This window comes from Solanum lycopersicum, chromosome 3 (assembly GCF_036512215.1).
Source record: "Solanum lycopersicum chromosome 3, SLM_r2.1".
Lineage (NCBI taxonomy): Eukaryota > Viridiplantae > Streptophyta > Magnoliopsida > Solanales > Solanaceae > Solanum > Solanum lycopersicum.
Window position 1 is genome coordinate 19,400,103 of NC_090802.1, and position 15,933 is coordinate 19,416,035.

General features: G+C 37.4%; 1 protein-coding gene across 1 annotated transcript; it reads left to right on the plus strand.

Moving 5' to 3' along the window:
* The first annotated feature begins 1,343 nt into the window (after nucleotides 1–1,343).
* On the plus strand, nucleotides 1,344–1,886 carry LOC138347451 (uncharacterized). Its single transcript, XM_069295746.1, has 2 exons — nucleotides 1,344–1,623; nucleotides 1,726–1,886. The coding sequence occupies exons 1-2, from the start codon at nucleotides 1,344–1,346 to the stop codon at nucleotides 1,884–1,886; spliced, it is 441 nt and encodes a 146-aa protein (XP_069151847.1).
* Nucleotides 1,887–15,933: the final 14,047 nt, after the last annotated feature.

Sequence of the window (15,933 nt, forward strand, 5' to 3'; positions counted from 1 at the left end):
CCCTCTAATATCTCAGATTGATGGCAAAGAGGACCAGGTTCCTCCAGAGCCTGTAGTCACACCTTTGCTTCAGGATACACTATTGAGGGTGTTAAGTATGCTAGAGGGATTTTTTCAGGGTGGTGGTACGACCGCCACACCACATGACTCTCGTACTAGAGAGGGGACTCAAACCCAAGAGCATCAACAAGCTCAGTTGTTCAGGATGCGGTGGGGCAACTACCAGTAGATCCCACGGGTTCAGAATGATGTTACACCAGCAGTTGGGGGTCAAGTTGCACCAGTGGTTGTTCTGTTAGAAGATGAGCAGTGTAGGTATGAGATATTTCAAAAGATGGACCCACCTTAGTTATCAGGCTGGGTAGAGCGAGGACGCTCATGAGTTTCTAACTACCTGCCGAGAGTTACTACTGGTGGTTAGATTGGCTAAGTCACATGGGATTCGATATGCTACACTCCAGCTTCGTGGACCAGCGAGAGAGTAGTGGAGGACTTATTTGGGGGGTTTGCCTGTTGGATCTCCTGCAGTGAATTGGGAACAGTTTGCTAGTGCTTTTCAAGATCGTTTTATCCCTTGGAGCGTGAGAGAGAAGAGTCGCTTCAGGTTTGAGAGTTTGAGACGGGATGGTTTATCGATTACAGAGTATAAGGCGCGTTTTTTCCAGTTTTCTAGGCATGCGTTGTCCATTATTCAAATGAGACAGAGAGGATCCGCAGATTTGTGAGGAGATTGACTTTCTCTATTAGGTCAACTGTGTTTCGGGTATCTAGGGAGGGGGCTCCTATGTTTACTCTACCTTAGGAGGGTTTAGACTTTACAGTGTATTATGATGCTTCAGGAGTTGGATTGGGTGGTGTGTTGATGCATAAGGGGTAAGTGATTGCTTATGCTTCTAGGCAATTGAAGTCCCATCAGAAGAACTACCCTACTCATGATCTGGAGTTGTCGGTTGTGGTATTTGTACTTAGGTTATGGCGTCGTTATTTGTATGGAGTGCATTGCGAGATCTTCACTGATCATTGGAGTCTTCAGTATATCTTTAGTCAAAGAGATTTGAAGTTGAGGCAGCAGAGATGGCTTGAGTTGCTCAAGGACTATGATTTTACCATTCTGTATCATCCGGGGAAGGCCAATATTGTGGCCGATGCTTTGAGTAGGAAGACTCATACTATGGGGATTCTTGCATCTCTTAGTATTGAAGAGAGACCATTGGATAGATATGTTAAGATGTTAGCTAATAGTCTTGTCCGATTGCAGACTTCATAGGAGAGTGATGGGATGATTGCTTTTATTGAGGCTCGATCTTCTTTAGTCAAGCAGATCGGTGCACACCAGTTTAATGATGAAAAGTTATCTCATTCGAGAAGAAGTATTGAGAGGGGAAGCTAAGGAGGTTGTCCTTGATTCTGATGGTGTCTTGAATATTGGAGGCAGGATTTGTGTGCACAAGACAGGCGATTTGATTAGATTGATTCTTGAGGGGACCATTGTTCTGGGTATTCCATCCATCTGGGAGCGGCAAAGATGTATCATGATCAGAGTCAGTATTACTGGTGATATTGGGATGAAAAGATATATTACAGACTTTGTTTCGAGGTGTTTGACATGCCAGCAGGTCAAGTGTGAGCACCAGCGGCCCGAGGGTGTATCTCAGAGGATGCCTATTCCTACTTGGAAGTGGGAGTGGATTACTATGGACTTTGTTGTGAGTTTGCCTACCACAGTGGGTGGTTATGACTCTATTTGGGTTGTTGTTGAAAGGCTGACCAAGGCTACCCACTTTATTCCTGTTCGAGTGAAGTATACGGCAGAGAAGTTAGCCGAGCTATATATCAGTCAGATTCTGCGACTACATGGAGTTCCTGTTTCTATCTTATCAGATTGAGGTTCACTATTTACTTCTCACTTCTAGAAGGCATTACAGCATGGTCTGGGTACTTAGTTAGATATGAGTATTGCCTTTCACCCTCAGATTGATGGTCAGTCTGAGTGGACGATTCAGGTGTTGAAAGATATGCTCCGACCATGTGTGATAGATTTTGAAGATAGATGGGATTGACATTTACCCTTACGAGAGTTTGCCTATAATAATAGTTATCACTCTAGTATCTAGATGGCCCCATTTGAGGCATTGTATGGAAGATGATGTTGGTCTCCGATTTGTTTGTTTGATTCGATGGAGATGGACTCTTTGGATACAGACTTTCATAGAGATGTGATGGCGCAAGTCCATATGATTCAGTATATATTATTGACAACTCATAGTTTAATGAAGAGTTATGCAGACCGGAGAGTTAGAGCCTTAGTGTTTATAGTGGGTGATCATGTTTGATTCAGAGTATCACCCATGAAGGGTGTGATGAGGTTCGGAAAGAAGGTCAAACTTAGCCCTATATTCATTGGACCTTTTGATATTTTAAGCCGAGAGGGAGAGATGGCCAATAAGTTGGCCTTGCCACTTAGTTTGTCAGCAGTTCATCCTATTTTCCATGTCTTTATGCTTCAGATGTATATTCGGGATGAATCTCATGTGCTTTCACTTGACTCTGTGGAGTTGGGTCCAAACTTGACATTTGAGGAGGAGCCTATAGCTATTTTGGATAGGTAGGTTTGAAAGTTTAGGACCAAAGAGATTTCTTCATTGAAGTTGCAATGGAAGAATCAATCAGTGGGAGAGGCAACTTGGGAGACTGAGTCTAACATGTGTGCCAGATATCCTCAACTTTTCGAAGCTCCAGGTCCATTCATTCACCTTGTGTTCAAGGAAGAACATGATTTTTAGTGGTGGATAATGTAATGACCCGGACCCGAATAGTCTTTTTTTGGCAATTTTGAATAGTCATTTAACTACAGTTAATTAATTTGTGGATAGTTTAATTATTTTTAATAATAGTACGCCAAGTTTAAAATAATAACATACGTTAATGGGAATTATTAGTTTTAATATATGGGTTATAACTGAATAAGAAAAAAAGAGGCGGAGATTTTAAGCATCGCGAGTCTCAATTGCTCTAGGTACGACATCAGTGCTCTCTTCATATTGTCATTAATTTCTGCAAATAATGAATAGGTGTGAAAATAAAATTTTATTATACTCGAAAGAAAAGATTTCTTTCATTTGTTTGGAGATTAGATATATATGGCAGTGTATTCCTTTTCATTTTTTTATCATCAATTTATAATTTAAGTTGATAAATGGAAATGGGTATTAAATATTGGGTCATTGAATTATATGAATACCATACGAATCATGATATTGAAATAATGGAATTACCATTATACTTGAAACTTGGAAATTATGATGGTTGAAAGGTTTGTTGGCATCAAGAATTATGAACTTGACTATAATTTTGAGTGAATTTGAAGGTCAAGGTTAAAAAAAATAATGTGGGTGATATTATTTCCAAAGCTTATTGTGAATATATATTTGAATAGATTGTATTGGTTCGAAAGTTCAACAGAAAGGGAAGACTCAATTCCAGAGTGATAATTAGGTTGGCTAAGGCAAGTGGATTTCTAAACTCTTGTTAAGCGTACGAAATTAGTGTATTTCCTTGTATGGTGTTGAGAATGATTTGGAGACTTGTTGCTTATTTGTTGGTGTTGTATTTCTTGTTATAAATTGTGTTTTTATATCAAAATGATTATCTCCTCATTTTCATTTGACCATCTCATAGCATTGCATCTGAGACATGGTTGCAATAATAGTTATGTGATAAGAGGATGTACCATTTCGAGGGTCGTATTATACGCCGTGATGAATATTATATTTGGATGCACGTATAGCGCATCACGATGGTTACTATTATCAAGGGTCGTGTCGTGCGCCGCGACAGATGCATGGACAATATATGTCCCCCATGGGTCCCAGAATGAGAGACAGTGGGTGTGTATCGTTAAGGAAGACATGCATCACTGTACTTGACATTTGCATTCCATTATATTGAACATACTTATCATTGATAAACTTGATACTGTGTTTTGCTGATCTTGTGAGTGTTCCTTTGTGAAACTTGTGAGTGTTGAATATTGAGTTTTTATTGAGAATATGTAAACTGATAAATTGTGGTTATTGAGTTGTGTATTTGGTAAATTGTAAACTATTAGGCTGTAGCGTGGAGGTTTAGATAAGGGGTAAGGAGTACGCGTATTTTGTTCACTTAACTTTTGTTTAGAAGTTGACTTGTTGGGTACCGCGTGGTTTGGTACTCACCCCTTTTTTCTACAATTTTTGTAGGTTACGAGCTCGGATTTATGTGATACCTTTCATTCTCTTCATTTCTGAGGCATCTTGTGAAGGTTTGTGTTGTAGCTGCTTATCATCTCATCGAACTTTCGTACTCCAGTTTATGACTTTTTTTATGCCGACAATAAAAAGGGGAACTTGAGTTTATGGTCGGTGTCTTGGCATATTTTAAGATATCACTATGAAAGGGATGGTGAGGCTTGGTAAAAATGGGAGACTTAGTCCCCGGTATGCGGGACCATATCAGGTTGTGAAACACATCGGTAGTGTTGCTTATGAGTTGAAATTACCTATTGAGTTGGCTCCGGTGCATCCAATTTTTGATGTGTCAATGCTCAAGAAGCGCATAGGTGATTTAGTGTCCATCCTTCCTCTTAAAGGTTAAGAAATCAACGGTAAAGTTTCCTATGAAGAGGTCCAAGTTAAGATCTTAGACCGACAAGTGAAGAAGTTGAGGAATAAAAAAGTAGCTGCCTTAAAGATTATTTGGAAGAAACAACTAGTGGAGAATGCTACTTTGGAGACCGAGGCCGACATGAAATCCGAATATAATCATCTTTTTTCCTTATCTTCTAGTCAAGGCTGAGGTTAGTAACTTCTCCTAATTTTTTTGTTTTGAAGGGTCTTCAGTTTTTTTTGAAACTTCTATGAGTTTCCCTTCATTATGTATCATTTTGTGAAAAATCCATGTTTCATATATGTCTTGAACTATGTGTCTTCATACTTTATAATACTTGATTACATGTTTGGTATACTAAGTTATGTATATTTCTTGTGAAATTCCTAAAGTGTGAAGTCATGAAAATTATGTGGTGCTTCTTGTTGAATATGTGGAGCCATATGAAAAGGAGAAGGACATTCCTCCTTGCAAAATGTGAAATGATAAAATATTGCTAATGATGCATTGTTGTGTTAAGAATGGAATAAATATTTCCTCCTTTGTTATTGAATTATTCTTATGTATTGTAGGTTGGTTGGGCTGCTAGCCTTGAGTCATAGTTCCAAAAATACATTGAAAGTGTCATTTGAGGACCAATGTTCCCCAAGGGAGGGATATAGTTATACCTCAGAAATCGAAGGAACTGGTCTAGAGTTTCATCTAATTTCTAAGGGGTAAAACAGTGTTTCTAGGCCTAAACAAAGGTAATCAACTTGATTTAGAAGTATTAGAGCCTAAATGTCAAGGGACGATGATGACGTCCAAAAACTAGTAAAATAGAACTAGTAAACGTCCTTAGGTCTTGTGAAGGTTCTAGAGTGTCCTATGAAGTCTAAAACTAGTAAAAATACTTTAAGTAGGTAAAATAATTTTTATAGGTTCAATGTCTAGGCACGAACCCCCAACATAAACAAGGTAAATAGAACGAGTAATACATGGCAATTATCATTTTACATAATCATTCACTCATCATCTTCCACAATTTCCATGGAGTCTCAAGATATAATGAGTTTAGGGAAGACAAAGTGTAAGACCCCAAAAATGAATTATGGTTCTTACAGACTAACAAGTGTATAAAAAAGTTTAAAATATGTTCATCAAGTGTTTTATAGTATTTACACTTTATTTAGAGTCATTTGGAGGTCAAACGTCTGAGCGTTCAAAAGTTGGTTTGTAGACGTGCTAGTGTGTCATTGTATGTTTGCCTTTTTTTATGTGTTATATGGAGTTGAAAATCAGTAGGGGTGACCCAATCATCCTAATAAACATGTTAAGGGTCAAAACGTCTAGGTACGACTCCCCGAGGACCAACATAAGGGCCCCCAAACAGGACCCAAACGTTGGACAAAGAGGCTGCCCAAGACAGCGTGCAGCAGCAAGTTTTGAGGACCAGTCTCGCGTCGCGCACCTGGCACTGAATTGTCCTGTGTGACGCGCACCCAATATGCACCCTACTGCCTCAAAAAATATTTGGGTCAAGAATCAGAGGCTGCGTCCGCGACGCACAACCACTTCCCAGATCCGGTAGGGTCGTTTTACAGTCAATCTTGACATGTCTAAAAGTCCCAATAAGTATGGGGGTTTTTTGGTTACTTGTAAAGACGGTTAAACTTATTTTATGACCTTTTAACCCCTTTACCTAGCCAAAACCCTAACTCCCAATAAGAAAAATCAAAAATCCCAAATCTATCTTCTCTTCCAAATTCTCTCAAACCTCCATTGGAGGGAAAACTCAAGTTCAAGCTAGAGGTTGGATTTTCATGGTTTCTTCTTCAATTTTTGTGGGCTTCTCATTTAGAAAGTTATGGTAATCCTTCATCTATATTTATTCTTCCATCTAGAGTATTATTCTCAGAGTTTTGAAAGAGAATATGATCAAACCTCCTATCTTCCAATCTAGCCATGGGTTCTTTCTCAAAATGTTTTAAAGGCTTCCTCATTATGAATTGATGTTAATATGTTGAATTTAATTTGAATTTCAATCCAATTGCATGATTAACCCATGCTCCATTCAAACTCTCGATTTAGCCTATGGTGGGATTTGCGATCTTGACTTTATGTTGATTGAATTATGATTCTAGCATGTTTAGTTGCTTATATCTATTGCCTATTATGTGTATTCATGATGAATTATGTGAAATTCATCCATGTGGATCAAGGTGTGAAGGTTTGAATGAGAATAACCTATGTTTTTCTATCTTCTATGGATTTTTATTGTAGTACGTTGTGATCTTGATGCTAGAATGATCGTTATGAGATTCAATTATGATAAATTGATTTATATACTGCCTAAAATGTAAATTTATGATGAATTATGTGTAGTTTATCCAATGCGGATCAAGGTTTGGAGATTGAAGGAATTAACCTATATTCTTTTATTTCTGAAGCTTGCTATGTAGTGATTTCAATGTGATCTAGATTCTAGGGAAATTGAAGTAGGATTTCTTATATGTTAAGATGCTTTTATCTATTATTTAATTATTTATGAAAAAGGATTATCAATCAATGATGACCAAAGTTTGAGGAGTTGGTAAGATTTCCTACTTTCATTATTTTTCTGTGGTATTGTGGATAGAATTGGCCTTGTATGACATTGTGTGGTATGGTCCACTTATGGTGGCGGTGTTTGTTTTATGGTCATTATATATGTCATGTTATTATCGCCTTAAAGGCAATTGTATTATAAATGTGTGGTGTTGATGATCACCTGATGTGAAATCTCATTCCTAGTCTTCTATTTTAGTTGGTGATCTAGGTTGTATGATTATTGTATAAGCATGTGTATAACTATGCTAGGAATAGGTGTAGGCACTGCTATTGATGAGTTGCGATGGTTTATGTCCCCGTACCTACATACCCCTACATGAATGTGTGATTAGCTATGTTTAGGAGTCTTGAATGAAAATATTGAAGTTATATTGTCTCCTATGCTATTATGTGTTGTCTGGTCTATGCTTGGTTGAGCAGTGTGGTCCTAAGAGGGTGATGCCTCAATGTGTTATTGATATTAGTTAGGTGATAATGTTGACCAATATAAACACACTCACACTCTATGCAGCTTACAAGTAGTATAGATTCATGATGTCTAATGAAAGGGCATTCTCATATGCACTAATGTCTACTACTCTACATGTAAAGTATATGTCCATGAAGCGTGAAATATGTCTTAACTAGGATGACTTGATAGGTATAATAGTGTGGGTAATGGTATGGGATGTTTCATATACATTGCACATGTCTACCTTGATAAAATAACTCCTAGGGTGATTACTCTACATGCATGAATATGAATGTATGATTAGATATGAATATGAAAGTATATGATATGAACAGGTATGCATATGTGTAGTGTCTAAATGTGGTACATGAAGGGTTTCCTCATATATAAACATGTACACACATTAATGCATAAAGTAAATCATGTAAGATAATCTAGCAAAATAGGGTCTCTTGGAAGGTATCTTCAATTGTATTGTAGACTAGATATTACTTAAATATGCTATGTCCATGTGAAAGGTCTTCTCACATTGATTTAGGTTGATGAAAGGACAAATCTCATCTATAATCTATGATCTAAGTATATGAGGGGTTAATCTCCTAAATCCTACTTTTATAAAGTAATTAATAATAATGACTTTTCAATAAAGGGAACTTAGCTTAGCACCCAGTGAACTTGAAAATGAGAGGTATTGGCTTCCCTTGTGGGAAGATTCACCATTGGTTTCTCATAGAGTGTTGACTTCCCTCGAAAAAACATTCACCTATTGTTCAATATGAGGTGTTAACTTCCCTTTAAGGGAGATTCACCCAGGATTTCTCATGAGATGAGGAAACCAATACTTATGGGCATGGAGAGGGTAGAATTCATATCTCTTATTTCCATAACTATGTTTCCCCATAGGACCTAGATAATTGATCCTCCTAAAATTCTAGAATGATGTTAATGTTCTACCTTGGAATGTAGAGCACCTCCTTTCATTGTGAAGTTCTACAACACCGAATTATATGTTTTGCTCACAAGGTCCTGCTTTGGGTTAAGGCTATGATTTCCCTAAAGTAAAATGGACAATGGAAGTAAAGTAATGGACCCTAACTAGGATAACCTAAGGGAGGTTGCTTATTGTAGGTGAGGTTATTGGACTTTACCTATGCATTGCACAAGTAGATCTTGAAGGGAGTTCTAGGAAGGAGTTGTATAAGTATATGTATATGTATATCTCTCTTATGCATCAAATTATGGTATAAACCTACTTGTTATGATAATATGCATCGTATGACTCCATGGTGTCTATTGGATGTGGTCTCACTTATATGCATGAAGTTTGACTAATTGACTAAATGATGATAGTCTCTCTTATTAGGCATGTAGTTGACTAAAGTTGTCATGTTGATGTATGAAGTTAATGACGATGCTTGTGGTTTGTTTGTAGGTTTACTTAGTATGTGTGAGGTTGTGGGGCATCACATGTACATTGCACTAGTAGGCTTAGATCGGGATTGTTGGTAGAGTTCTTATGACGTCCTTATGAAATGATGTCCAAGTATGCATTAATTGACTATTGTCATTTTAGGATGTTATTGGTAGTTTTGACTTGTATGTTGTTTGGAATGAGTACTATATGTGGTTGATGAAGATGTTGGTTTACATGAGAAGTATGTGTCTAGTGATATGTTATGCTTCTATGAATGTTTATGTTGAATGAAGGTTGTATGAATGTTCACCTTGATGACGTTAAGCTGATGCTTGAGTATGGATAGTGGAATGAGAAACTATTCATGCCTTGCACTAAGTGTTACTGGATGGTTACTTGGAGGTGAGTAAAGTAAGGTAAAGGGAAGGTAATACTAGGAATGTGATAAATGTGCCTTAAATGAATTATTGGAATTTTTGTGATGTTGTGAATAGTGTCGATGCCTATGTGAAGTATACCCATCTGTGACTTGGTAAATAAAACTATCCCCATATGTGACTTGAGTAATAGACCAAGTTGTTAGACAAATTAATATAAGGTAGGGTGCATATGATCCGTACACTATTTGTTCGGGGATGAATGAAGGGTAAATTGCTATCTATTATGATGAACCAAATTATCGTTCATTCGGAGAAAAAAACTCTTAGAAAATGTTGGGCCATAACCTGCCAGGGCGGGCCAGATATCGCCACGGCAGGGTAAGTTGGCCACACTACGGCAAGGCAAATTAGCGCAAGAGCGGGATAGATGAGGAAGAACGTAAATAATGTGAAATACATTTTTTCCTTCTTCCAAAAATACCTAATTTAATAGTAAAACACCTTAGAAACCCCCAAAAAGTTGTTGCAAGCTTGGAAAGAAGGGAGAGAGATTTCTAACATGAGGATCATAATATATTGTGGATTCTTGGACAAATTCTTCTTTAGGTCATCCAAAAAACAAAAAATTATCTACAATTCCTCCGTGTAACTTCTTAGAGCCCAGGCGGACTACCTTTTTTACGAGTTGAGTAGTTATAAATCTGTGTTTATCGTGTAATATATGTAAATCAGCGGTATAATCATGCGTAGGCCCTCATGCACCAGAAAAAATATGGTTGAATCCTAGGAAGAATCCTTAGATGATGATCTAGTGTATGTGATTGTTGTGATTTTATGAATGTGTGATATACGTTGGTTCTTGCTTCATTATGATGCATGTATTTATGCAAATGTTGCATTATTGATCACACTTGTTGTAAATATATATGAATGAATACCTATATGCATGAATCACGTCTTGACAGTATGATATTGAGAATATACTTGTGCGTGTGATTGTGGTGTGTTGAAAGGATCGGTTGCCACATTCTGACATAACTAATTGGGATTTATTGTCATGTTCCGACATCAATATTGGAGCGGTTTTCAAGTTCCAGCATAACTATTGGATAGGATACCATATTTCAATATGCTAACCGTTTGGATTTTGGTTCCATGAGAGGACCAACTACTTGATATAACTGTGATATTTGAGAATTATGAAATTCAATACTATTCCTAATAATAATGATATTGTGATCCCCTGGAGTGATTATATGTTTTTGAGGACCTATATTTGATGTATTCTGGTTTCATAGTGTTTTAAATGCTTTTTCCTTAAGAGTTGTGTGTGTCGAGAGCCTTTTTATAGTAGTTTAAACATGTTTTTATATTTGTTTTGCAGGAAAGATGTCCAGAAATAAAACGAAGAAGTTAGCTAAAATAAAGTTCAGGAGTGACCCACAAAGACCATCGACGGTCCATATATGGTGACCATCAATTGAAGTTCAAGCTATTAGAGAAACTCAAAGAAATCTGACCAAGTATGGGACTACAGAGAGGATTGACGGTCTATTGATTGATCGATGGACCATCCTGTTAAATCGTCGATGAGATCAGAAATAATCCTAGCATGGAAAGTTGGAAAAATTCAAAGAACGGAGCAACGAAAGGCATCGACGAACCGTAGACTTAAATATGGATCGTGTTGTTGGTCCGTCGATTGATTCAGAGAGGATGTGATCTAAAGGACAAAAACTGATTCTAAGTCAAGACTGACAGAGGCAGTTGATGGTCCATCGTTTCATCAATGGTCCGTCTATGGGGGTCGTCGATTACATTCACATTTTTGGACAACTTTCCGTATTTTAATTCCTTTTAATTTAGGACAATGTTTTACATAAATAGGCTTTAATACCTTTTTTGGGATTAGACATTGTTACTTTTGTTTTAGTTTATGTTTGGATATTGTGTTTTGCAACTTTAGCATTAATTCAATTTTCGGATTTGGGTTTCAAGTTTATGTTGTTATTTCAAGTGTGTTTTGTGGATTTTCTTTGAATTTTCAAGGTAAGTTCATGTTATATAGTTTAACAGCTATAAATTGTGTTCTTATATGCATGGGTAACTAAATCCTGAACTAGGGTTGTGGGAACCATGGGTGATTAATAAAGTAAACCTAGCCTAATAACTATTCTCAAATGGGTTATTGCATATACTGATAATTCTTTTGTTTAAAAGTCTTTTTAACGAGTGCATACGTTAGAACTCGCCTTGTTGCTACTTGGCAGTCCAAGGAGGTAGTTAATAAGAAAAAAATTATCAACATAGATTTAGTGGGATACTATCTAATAGACTAGTCTCGATTGATGTGAAGTAATAACTAAGTCATACATCGAATATATTGCTTAATATGAAATAAAGGTAAGCGTTAGTAGCTTATACACACGTAGCCGCACCAAGGTACATATTGAAGTTCTTTAAATGCCGGATCAAGGATTTAGAGATACGTAACTTATTACTTTACATGCAAAACACTAGGAAAGAATTGTTATAGCTAGGAATATGGCGTTATGAACCTACGGGGAACACATACACCCTAATTTCTCTCACAACTTGATCAAAACTTAATATTTACTCATGTTATTTTGCTTTACTTAGAAATATTAAAGAAGTTTGTTTCACAACCCCCTTTAATTACTTGTTTTTCCGAAAAAAACTTGACTAAATAAAAGTAATTGTATATTGAAGTAAATTCTAAACCATTTTCCTCATGAGATCGACCCCAACCTAATAGTTGGGTTCTTTACTTGATATGAACGCTTATACTTCTTTAGGGATGTGTAATTTGAGTTTATCAAATTTTGGCGCTGCTGTCGGGGAAAGTGGCTTTTAAATTAACCTTAATAATATTACTGAAGTTGTCAACAATTTCGTGATTTTACTTTTCTTTTAATTTTTTTTCTTTTAGGTCTAGATCTAGTGTATGACAAGTAAATGGAGCCAACAAGAACCACTGATTACATTCGATCCTGAACTTAACTGTACATTGCGAAGAATGGAAATCATTAGAACCCAGTCAATCTAGGTGATGGGATAATTTGTGAGCTTCCACCACTGGTTGAGTCTCATAATCAAGTAGTTGCAGAAAACTAGGCTAATAATGCTATTAGGATGCAGCCTCCCATTCGACCTATTGAAGAGTTCTACAGGGGCAATGTAAATATTAGTGATTCAGATGGGCCTCTAGTCCTTCCTCCTCTACCCCATGGGCACACATTTGTGGTAACTAGTAGTTCGATGCAGATGTTCACTGTAAGGGGTTTTTTTTCAGGGCTACCATCAGAGAATAACCATGCTCACATAGACAAACTAAGGTATGTATGCAAAAGTTGTGTGGGGAGACTAGACTTAAATATGAACGTCATCGAGCTGTGGGTGTTTTCTCTATCATTGACGGGAGATGCAGTGGTATGGTTTACTAAGATAGCCTATAATTCCGTCTACATTTAGGATCAGTTGAGAGATGTATTACTAGTTAAGTACTATCCAGTGTCCAAAAAGCTTAATCACAAGGATAAGGTGAAAAACTTTGTGTCACTACCAGGAGAGTCGGTAAGTAGCTCTTGGGACAGGTTTACTGCATTTGTGAGGAGTGTCCCAAACAACCACATCGATGATGAGTCGTTAAAAGAGTACTTCTATCAGGCTCAAGATGATAACAATAAAGCAGTACTCAATACTATTGTAGGGGGTTGTTATGGTGAGTGCATTTATGTTGAGATCGCAGAGAAGTTGGAGAAAATTTCTCGCAACAATAAGGCTTGGAGTATTAGAAAGTCAGACACTAGGAGAAACACCTTTACAGTGCGAGCAACATACAATTTTGCAGCAGATGAGATTCGTGAAGAGATGACTCAAATGAGAATTGAGATTAGGTTGATACTGAAACATCTCAATGAAGGTGCAGAGAAAGTAAATGCGGTGAATTACTTGACTAAACAACAACTGCCAGTGGATGAGTACTATTATGAAGAGGATACTTATGCAGTCATTGATCAGACAAGGGGTTTCCGACAAAACACCCAAGGCTCCTATCAGTACAATCGCAACAACAACTTCAACCGAGATAACTATGGTAATAGATATGATAGGAGTGGGCCCTATGTTCCACCTCAAAATTGGAAGTGGCTCGTAGGGATGATGGAAATAGTATGGCGCAAGTTGAGGATATGTTACAGAAGATGATGATGAGGTTTTATTCTAGTGATGAGCATGACAAGGAAATGAGAAGTGATTTAACGAACATTGGGTAAAAGGTGGATGCACTTGCAGTCTCGATCTTGAGTTACAAATTAGACATTCACTACCCTACGTCAACTAGGAATAGTCGTATATGGTAGAAGATGAGAGGAGAAGAGGCCAAGAGGTGGTGGAAGCTAGTGAGGAATTGGCGAACAAGACAGCGAAAGAAGCAAAGGTGCCTCAGAAAGTGGTACCCATTCCTAGACCTCCACCCTCATTTTCTCAGAGATTAGTGAAGAAGAATGGGGATGGTAAATATCAGTGTTTTATACCTATGTTGAAACAGTTTTCCATCAATGTCTCTTTGATAGAAGCTCTGGAACAAATATCTGGTTATGCTAAATTAATAAAGGACATGTTTACAAAGAAGAGATCGATAAGTTTTGAGGATGATGAACGAATGCATTGAAGTGATATTTCTACAAGGTCTTTTGTGTAGAAAAAGGAAGATCCGGGTGCTTTCACTATTCCATGTACAATCGGATTATTAAAACACGTTGCTAAAGCACTCTGTGATCTAGGTTCAAGCATAAACCCCATGACTCTTTCCATTTATAAGAATTGGATTTTGGTGACCCAAAGACTACTACAATGCGGTTACTAATGGCCGATCAAATAGTGAAAAAACCCATCGGGATACTCCATGATGTGCTTGTGAAAGTGAAGTAGTTTATATTTTTGGCCAATTTTGTGATTCTTGACTGTGAAGTGGACTTTGAGGTTACGATTATTCTTAGGAGGATGTTCCTTGCAACTGGTCGTACTTTGGTTGATATGGGGAAAGGGAAGATGAAGTTTAGGTTGAACAATAAAGAAGTTAAGTTCAACATTTGTATGTCCATGAAGCGGAGTGGTGAGCTCTAAAAGGTATCTGCTATATCCTATCGGGTTGAGAGTATGTCTGATGTACGAATCGAAGAACGCATACATGTCGAGGCTCTAGCGGCAATGATCATGAATTTTGCAAGTGATGGTATTTAACAGTATGGGTCTTTGGTTGCAGCACTTAAATGGAATGAAAATTGGTACAAAACAAAGAAATTGGAGTTAGATATGAAGCTTCGCAAGTCTCCACCCGCGAGACCATCTATTTAGGAGGCTCCAAAATTACAGCTTAAAGCTCTACCACCTCATCTGAGGTATGTATTCTTGGTGAGAGATGACAATTTGGTGGTAATCATTGTAATGAATTTGAATGCATAACAAGTAGACTCTAGTAAAGGTTTTGAAGAGGTCCAAATGAGCCATTGGTTGGACCATTGCGTACATTTTTTAGATCTCTCTTGGTATTTGTTCACTCAAAATCCAATTCATGCCCGATCACAAGCCATGTATTGAGCACATGAGATGGGTGAATCCACCCATGCAAGAAGTATTAAAGAAGTAGATCATTAAGTGGTTGGATTCCAAAGTCATATATCCTATTGCATATAGTAGTTGGGTATGCCATGTTTAGTGTATGCCCAAAAAAAGGGAAATGAAAGTAGTGCTTAATGAGAGGAACAAGCTTCTTTCAATGAGGCCGGTGAACGTATGGGGAGTTTGTATGGATTACCAAAAGTTGAATGCATGAACTGAGAAAGATCATTTCCCTATGCCCTTTATGGAACGGATGTTAGATAGACTCGCAAGAAAAGGATGATACTATTTTCTTGTTTGTTATTCGGGGTACAATTAAATTTCTATTACTAGAAGGATCAAGAAAAGAACACTTTTACTTTCCTTTATGGGACATTCGCCTTCAGGCGGATACCTTTTAGGTTATGTAATGCATCGGCCACCTTCCAGCAATGTATGATGTCGATACTATCCGATATGGTGGAGGATACTATTGAGGTGTTCATGCATGATTTTTCAGTTGTTGGCGACTCCTATGATTGGTGTTTGAGTCACTTGGCCGACGTTCTCAAAAGATGTGAAGATTTCAATCTTGTACTTTATTGGGAAAAATGTCACTTTATGGTGAAAGAAGGTATAGTGTTGGGCCGTCGCATCTCGTAGAAGGGGATAGAGGTTCATCTAGTAAAAATTAAAGTTATAGAGAGGCTTCCCCAACCCATCTCTGAAAAAAGCGTGAGAAGTTTTTTGGGACATGTAAGCTTTTACCGGCTGTTTGTTAAGGATTTCTCAAATATTGCACATCCTCTGTGTAAATTACTTGAGAAGGAATG

Bases quoted from the DNA above. Each gene is read 5' to 3' on its own strand.
- LOC138347451 (XM_069295746.1), top strand. From the start codon at position 1,344: ATGAAAAGTTATCTCATTCGAGAAGAAGTATTGAGAGGGGAAGCTAAG. The intron at 1,624-1,725 runs GTGAGCACCAGC...TGCCTACCACAG, and splicing joins GACATGCCAGCAGGTCAAGT to TGGGTGGTTATGACTCTATT.